Consider the following 8,641-nt stretch of genomic DNA (forward strand, 5'->3'; position numbering starts at 1 on the left):
ACCGAATGTTCCGACCATGGTCTTAAGAAAATACAACAAACTTTTTTTTTCAAATTAGTGTCGAGTTTTTTGTGTGGGTGACTAAAAAAATCTGAAAGAAAAAATAGAATTAGGCAAATGAGACAGTCATAGTCAAATAGGTCGATTGGCAAACAGTTTTTGTAGAAAAATGGCAAGTAAAACGAAGAAAAAAATCGAAAAAACAATTAAAAAATTTTTCAACATTTTTCCAAATTTTTTTTGCCAAGTTTTTGATTCCCAAAATGATGCTAAAACACTCCAAACACTATTTTAATCGAGTTTAACTAAGTTTTTACGGCTTAAAGAAAGCATAAAAAGATATTGTAAGCCTGCACCGCTCACCTTATTAGATTGAATTTAGACCAAACATCAAAAATTTTGAATTTTAAATGTAGTTCGAATCAAAACTGAAAAGGTTTTAATATGTTTAATCATTCGAGCCATTTCAATGATTATTTGTGGTACCAGATTTTGCGTGGAAAACAAAATGATTACATGTGGTACCTGATTATCAAAAAAAGCTAACACACCCGATTGCAAAGTTTTTCCCTTGGTCGGAACAAATCACATTTTCCTTGACACGATCAAATTTCTGTTTAATGGCTGTTGGGTCAACTTGTGATTCTGAGCAGCAGCGTTTCTATGTTTTAGATCGATTAATAAATTGATGAAATATTAGCTGCTAACTCCAGAATAACAGCAAAACAACGGTGACTTAATGAATAAAAAGCAGGATTCCAACTTGAAAAACGAGGCCAACAGAGTTGCAAAAGTGTCAAAGAACAAATTGAGAAGACTGGATTATGAAGTAGTTGTTGAAATTTCACAAGGAAAATTGAGAATTCTTCCCTTCATTTGCCATATCGTTATTAGATAGCGTAATTTGAGTTCCATTTAGTAAGTTAATTAAAGATAGTTTCAAAAAAGGTCAAAAGAAAACCACAATAAAATCCTTTGAAGCGTGAACAACTCTTATGACGGTTCCTGGTAACAAAAACGACATGACTCAAATAAGTGTCTTCACTTTGATCATCGTCAGCTGAAAAAAAAATTAAAAACAGTGCAAGTAGCTGCGATAAAACTATTATGTTTTCGCAAAACAAATAATTAACAAAGATAGCCGGTTACTGTGCAAGTATCAGAATGGTCCGACCATAGTCTTAAAAAACACAAATTTTTCAAAAATATTGTCGTTATTTTCTGCGTTGTGGTGTGATAAAACCATTTGAACAAAAAATTGGAAATTAAAAATATTCGACAGTCATAGTAAAATAGGCAAAAGTTGTAGAAAGATGACTAAAAAACAAATCAAAAAGAAATTCAAAAATTTGCGGAAATTTTTTTGAAGCTTTTTATTTCCAAATGCCGCTGAAAAAAAACTGCAAATGCCGCTGAAAAAATAACAACTTTACTTAAATAAAAGTAAGTTTTCACGGCCTAAACTAAGCACAAAAACAAGCTATTGTAAGCCTGCTCGCTCGCATTATTCGCTCGAACTGACTAAAAACCAGAAATTATACACCGATTTTTCTTGATATTTGTAAAAAATTTTAATATTCGAATCACGACTGAAAAGGATTTATTTGATATATAGCACTCGACCCATTCCCATAATTATTTAAGATACCTGATTTTGCGTGGAAAACAAAAAGAAAAAACTAAAACACCCGAATACAAAAGTTATCCCCATTTTCAGATGGTCGGAACAATGAAAAAAAAACATGCTTCAAAAATGTTAAATTACGCGGTCGAAGGCTACAGAAAAAAAATTCAGCGTTATATAAACACGAACTTAGCAGAGTGTTCAATTCAGATTCATAAATGTAATGCCGCATATAATTCAAAGACTGCTTTTATCGGGTCGACTCCCAGAATGTTCCGACTCGACTGGCCATTTACTTGTCTCGAATATTCATAGATGAAAGAAAAAATTGATAAAGCTAATAAATTTCAAAATTTCTTTTTCTCTTATAAATTTTTTTTCTCTGTCACAAGCCAATTTAAAGTAACTTGGGTTATAGGTACTGCAGGCATTTATCGGCGAAATTAGCTTTCCTAAATTCAAATTAAACTGATCTCGAGAGCGGAATGATTCACCGCTCTGAAATAAGTTGTGTACATAACTAGAGAAATATAAAAAACGTAGTTCGCATAAATAAGCGCGCATACACTGAACATTTTGACCAAATGAAAAAATTCAATACTCTGAATCTTTACCAAAAATGATGTCAGGTACAAAATTGTTTTAAAATGTTACAAAAATATTGCTTCATTTTCGGGCCCCCTCAGCAAGTCATAAAGTATTAAATTATACGAAGTGAGTTCTCGAAAGAAGAGAGCAATTGCCTGCGTGAAATCTTATTGCCAATAAATTAAGAGCGGAAAAACTTTTCCTTGTTGAACCTCGCGCATACGCGTAAATAGTAATTGATTTACTCTTAAAACGCACATAATTCAGCCTAGTTAGTTCGCCCAATTGGCGATGTTCATATCCACAGAAGTTTGCTAAAAATGTTCAAGTAAAAACATTCTTTTGTACTCAGGCGGTTGATATCTGCAGCTAGGTATAAAGAATTTCTGTCGAAAACAACTACTTTGATCACAAAAATTGGTTTCAGTAATTAGTTTGAGTACAAGATGTTATTCGAGCATCAATATTCCGTTAACTTCTTCGAAAGCCAGGGGAAGGCAATAGCAGTACTGAACAAACTAGTACTTCAGTTCTGATTCTTGACGTTTACAAACTGAGTACGATGTACGCGATGTATCTAGTCTAAGATTTCACAGAGAAGCAAAGTTCTACTTCGCAACGCAAGCACAAGCAAAAAAAGCTTTACAAATGAGGTAAAAAAAATATGAACAACAAATGTAAAAATAAGAAAGATAAAAGTGAGTTATTGGTACTGCAAGCATTTATGGTAGAAATGAGCTTCCCTGAATTCAAAATGAAATGATCCCGATAGCGAAATGATTCGCCGCGCCGAAATAATTTGCGCATATAAGTGGAGAAAAATAAGATAGTTCGCATAGAGAAAATGATTACTTCGTATAAATTAGCGCGCATAAACTCTCAACATTTTAGCCAAATTAAAATCTTTTAAACTCTTAATCTTTGCCAAAAACGATGCCAAATACAAATTTGTTAAAACATGTTACAAAAATTTTGCTTCATTTTCAGGCCCCTCAGCGAATCATAAAGAATAAATTTATTATAAAGTATTAAATGTAACGAAATGAGTTCTCCAGGAAATTAATGTGAACAGAGCAATTGCCTGCTGGAAATTTTATTGGAATAACTTGAGCGGAAATCTTTTCCGAGCATGAAAAACTGGCGCATACGCGTAGATAGTAATAGATAAATTCTTGAAACGCACATTATTCAGCCTAACTTAAGGTGAAAATATTTTCTAATTTGGAATAAAGCGGTTGATACCTGCATCTAGGTATAAAGAATTTCCGTCGAAAACAACTATTTCGATCACAAAAATTGTTTTTAGCATAAAATATTTTTTGAGCATCAATATTCCGTTATCTTCTTCGAAATTCGGCAATGGCAGTGCCGAATAAACTAGTTATTCAGTTCTGCTGTTTCACTTTCACAAACTGAGTTCCATGTATCTAGAATAAGATTTCACACAGAAGCAAAGTTCCATTTCGCAAACACAAGCAAAAACGGCAAACAAATTTCTTAAAATAAGGTAAATAACATGAAATATGGAAAAAAGGGTAAAATTAAGTAAGAACGATTAAATTTTCGACGATTAAAGAGTCTCCCGTTGTCTGCACCATGACCAGTCCCTCCAAAAAAAAGTCGAACACTGAAAACCAATATAGCCTATTCAAAAGATAGTATTTGCCAATACTCAAAAAATTAATGTACCGGAGTTGAACACCGGACTTGCAGATTCACAGCCCCCCGTCCTCGCAATTTCGTCACGGTGGCTTGACAATCGTCAAACACTAGGCATCAATATAGCAGACATAACAGTGGCATCAAATGAGCATATATTTTTGCGAGTTCGAAAAAATAGTCAGGAAAATGTTTCTGAAATATGGCTTTAATTGAAACGAAATAGCAAAACTATGTGATATATTACGTTGCTTATAACAAATATTGTTTATAAATTATGAGATTTTAAATTGCGTGTGATAAAAATAGATTGGCTGTCATGGCTTCTAAAGTGAAACTTTTCCCTCCTTCCTCAAATTTCAGTTCATCGTTTTTTACGCGCTCCCATTATCTTTCCATCAGGAAGGCACAATGGGAACTGTATCCGAAATATTTGGTACAGGCGGTGGTGGCCTTGGTTTTAAATCTGATCCACTGGCTCCCGACATATATACATTTTGGCTCAAATACTGGCTTGAGTTGGGGTTCGAATCCACGACCATTCCCTGGCTACCAGGTTGGCTGATTTTTCTATTACTAGAATACTGTGCTTGTTGCCCATTGGTCGATACATCATTTTGGACTGTCGTTATAGTTCTACGACGAATCAGGACATTTTGTAACTGTTCTATCTGCTGGTCTAGCTTATTTCTATGTACAACAAGTTCTTTTAGTTCTCCAATCAGTTGAGTATTGCTCCTACTAAGCAACTCGCGCCCATCAACCTCGATGTTCACAGATGCTGCCGCTTGTACAGTATGTTTGAAACCCCCTCTTAAAGCAGGGGGTGGGTGCGAGGGTGGTGGGTTACTGGGAGAAACTGACACAGAGTCATAAGTCCCTTCTTGAGCTGTCGTGGTTCTAGGAGGAAGTATCGGTTGCTGCGGGTTAGGCACATTTGGACGTGGAACATGACCAGCCCTTTGGGAGGATGTCTGGCCCCCACCCGATTGAGAATAGGTAGGTGCGTGGGGGTGCGAAGTGGCGCTTCTCACAGCCGATTGGTCCGAAGTATCGCCTGAGGCCATCGTGAAATGAGATCCGAAGTCGTCATCAAAACCGAAACCAAAACCTCTCTCACCGCTAATAGATGATGGCTGGCCAGATTGGAATTCACTCTAAACAATCAACATGAAGGCGGTTCATTTTCAGTTCTGCAACAATTTGCCATCTTCTGAGAACATCAATACTTTTTCCTACCTACGAAAAGAACATGGGTTTGTGAACCACTCACTTGTTTTTATCCGTTTGCTTTCGACAACAAAATCTATAGAAAAGGAAAGATTTCATTTGGAGATTGATTGAGGCCTCACAACTTCTTTTTTAAGCTAAACGATTCAGAAAAATTTACGAAACATAACACAGAAACAGCTACGAAAACAAATTAAAAAATGAACAGTTCAAAATATAAAATGAACAGTCATTGAAAGAAACTAAACCTGACAAAAACAAATTTTTTTCAGTAAGCAGCGTTCGACCCATAAACCTGGGGATTCAGAATCAAATGCCTTAGCCATATACCCAGGTGGCGTATCAACTCATCATAGTCAACAGAAAAATGAAAAAATGTCAATTACCTGAGAACCGAACGAAAAGTGATTGAGTTACTTTAACTTTCGAATTAAGAAAAACATATATCACCTTAAAGCTCTTCCAGAACTCTGAATTGAATCTTAAGTTCTTCTACAAATTATCCCCACCAGACAAACATTAATTTTATGGCTTGAATATTGTGATTTTACATATTTATGTGGCAAAAAATGTTGGTCATTGCATAATAAAATCACAAGCAAAATTCGTAGCAATTAGACAAGTCAACAGTTTTGAACGTATCTTGACCGTTCTAGCCATTTACAATGACAATGTTTTATTTTGATATTGGAAATCGTAATTTACCCTCCTCGAATAATTTAAACTGAACTTTGAAAAACTTAAAAAGGCGAGCCGAGGAACATCAAACTTGAGCTTGAAAAATACAACACGACGTATACAAGTGTCTCCATAGTGTTCATTGCCACTTAATAAGCCCTTGTTCCCTAGCTATAGTTACTTATAAACATTTCTAGCAACTGAATGATTGCGACTTCAACATTCCACTTGCGCTGCAATTTGCAGGGTGAGCTCTAGGCTAGCTACAAACTTTACTTATACGAAAAACCAAAACTTGGAGCACTGCAAGCACATCAAAATAAAAATAATAATAATAATTGAAACTGCGCTCTGCCAGAAACCAAAAATAGGCAACAGAAGTTTGGAAAAAAATTGCCAGATGAAAGCTTTGCACACGCGCAGATCCGAACCCCAACTTGCATTTGATGCGTCCATTAATTTATCTAAGCCAGAGTCCCCTGAATTTATCCATTAAATTAACCAGGGTCCCCTGAAATTATCCATTAAATTAACCAGAGTTCCCTAAATTTATCCATTAGTTCAGCCAGAGTCTTCTGAATTGCGCTCCAATTAAAATGCAGTCGAACAGAGTTGATTTTGCCTGGAGTAATAATAGCGGACGAAAAGCCTTACAACAATTATGTCTACTATAAGAAACGAGAGTTAACCAACTCAATCCAATGGTAATGTGAACAAAGGAGATCAAAGCAGCAAGGCAAGGCCAGTATTGGGACATCAAAGGGAGACTTTCTGAAATTGTCAGCTCATGAACATACGCACGAACCCGGTTACGCGCAATAATAAAAACATGCAATCAACGCAAAAACCAAAGAGGATACGGCGGCAACCACATGCTCCTCTACGCAGAAAGTACTATCCGCAGCCTTAGTACACGCGACGACAGATTTTTCCTCATAGATGCCTGCAGTCTCTTACATTAAATGAAGAATCAGAAGATTTTGCTATGAAAACGGACCACACCAACGCATCCTAATTTGTCGGTAAACTGAGCTGCCTATCAAGTATATGCAGACACTGAATGAATACTTTCTTCTAGAAAATTTGGCGGTTTCAGGATTTGGAAAATGGTACTTTTATGCTACAAAAACATTGATATCTTCAACCGTTTTAGAAACTAGTTTATTGATGGAACCTTGAAGAGCTGCCCTCAGAACTTCAACGAAATCTAAAAAGTGCATTTTTTTGTTGACAGAATGACTTTCCCTGCATATACGCAGTTCTTCCGAATAAGCGACAGGACATATACAATGCACTGTGGTCGGATCTAAAATCTGACACACAAAAAAAACAGTTTCTGTAATCATTGAACTGATTGAAATGGCTTCGATAAACTCCATGGGACCAAATTCCAAAAAAAAAAACGAAAATAAGGGATGTTTCTTTCATTTTTCGCAAGCTATTTTAAGAAAGATCCTTGAATTCAGTTAACCTCATCATCGGGAGGGCAAATACTTCTTCAATCTGTCCATAAGCCTCTTGGCTGCGCCTGCCTTTGCATGTAGAGCAGTACTACAAAAATGTTACCCAAAGCCATCAGATCTAAGACGACATCAAAAAATATTTAGAGGATAATTTTGTCCGGATAACAAGAAACGCTACATTGGAATTCACGGTGGATTTGACTCAATGTAACAGATGTCAAACTCACCGAGACTATTTAAAGACAACAATGCTTGCAGGTACTTACTTATCGCAGTTGAGAAAGAAAGTTCACTCGAGGAAGGAAGATAATTTTGGGCATATAAAACGCATAGTATCTTCAGCAGCCAATTACAAGGAGATCGATAATGTTAATTTGTCATTTTAATTCAAATTATTTATAGTCTAGTTCTATTTACGCTTCTAGTTTTACCTTGACTCTCTTTATGGTATCCAAGTTAAATTTAGTTTTCTTTTTGCCTTTTTTGCCTAACACTAATGTGAGGGATATTGTTACAAATACTGGGGGATTTGTCCTAAGGGATTATATCCGGTGGGTCTTTGCCCTGGGAGATTTAGTCCGCGAGCCGTTTTCTGAGTTCATTTTTGATCTCAATAAAAAAAACAGGCTGACCTTGTGCGTAGTACTGGTGGCAGATGAGGCGGATTGTGGTGAATGAGATGCAGAAGAAATGGAAGTGTGTTTGGCGAATATTGCCGCAATGCCGACCACTTGTCCAGCCACGCGTGCCAGCACTCCTGGAAGACTAGTCGGCAGCTGTAGACCATGTCTGGTACCCACTGATAAATGCATAGCAATGCAGAATTCGTCCAGCGATAAAACTCCGTCTCCATCGACGTCAGATAGATCCCAAATTAGAGACAGAGATCCTGTATCGAGGCGCGATTGTGAGAAAAAATTACGGGCAGCAATTGCGTCAACAAAGCTAAACAAATCGGGCTGCATACGCGTGAAGAGACGAGTATAATACACAACCTGCTCTTCGCTTAAGACCCACGCTTTCTCATAATCGGCAGGCACTACAGATGTCCCCAAATTTGAACCCGATGTCGGCGGACCTGAAGGTATCGATGAAGGCTGTGACGAAGACGTCGAGGCACTTGCAATTCCAGCACTCATGAATCTAGTTTGAACCTGACTATGTTGACTTTCATTGACGCTCGTTGAAACATCTGACGCCATCATTTCGGAACGTGTAAAAATCTCACGCGGTGAGATTTTTAAAATGAATCCTTGGGAGTAACAAGGAAGAGATCAGACTACAAATTATATTAACCAGAGCAGCTTCACTTACTTACAAAAAAAAATCCGGTTCATAATCTCACTTTTTAGTCATGTTCCATTCTCGACTGAATCGCCATTCAACTCAAATTGCATTA

General features: G+C 36.7%; 1 protein-coding gene across 1 annotated transcript; it reads right to left on the reverse strand.

Annotated features, from left to right (window-relative positions):
* Positions 1 to 3,953: 3,953 nt before the first annotated feature.
* Positions 3,954 to 8,641, reverse strand: LOC134846039 (ralBP1-associated Eps domain-containing protein 2-like). Its single transcript, XM_063863212.1, has 2 exons — positions 7,875 to 8,641; positions 3,954 to 5,028 (listed from the first exon to the last, which is right to left on the reverse strand). Exons 1-2 carry the CDS (start codon positions 8,445 to 8,447, stop codon positions 4,270 to 4,272), a joined length of 1,332 nt encoding a protein of 443 aa, XP_063719282.1. The 5' UTR covers positions 8,448 to 8,641; the 3' UTR covers positions 3,954 to 4,269.

Source organism: Symsagittifera roscoffensis, chromosome 5 (assembly GCF_963678635.1).
Source record: "Symsagittifera roscoffensis chromosome 5, txSymRosc1.1, whole genome shotgun sequence".
In the NCBI taxonomy this organism is placed as follows: Eukaryota; Metazoa; Xenacoelomorpha; order Acoela; family Convolutidae; genus Symsagittifera; species Symsagittifera roscoffensis.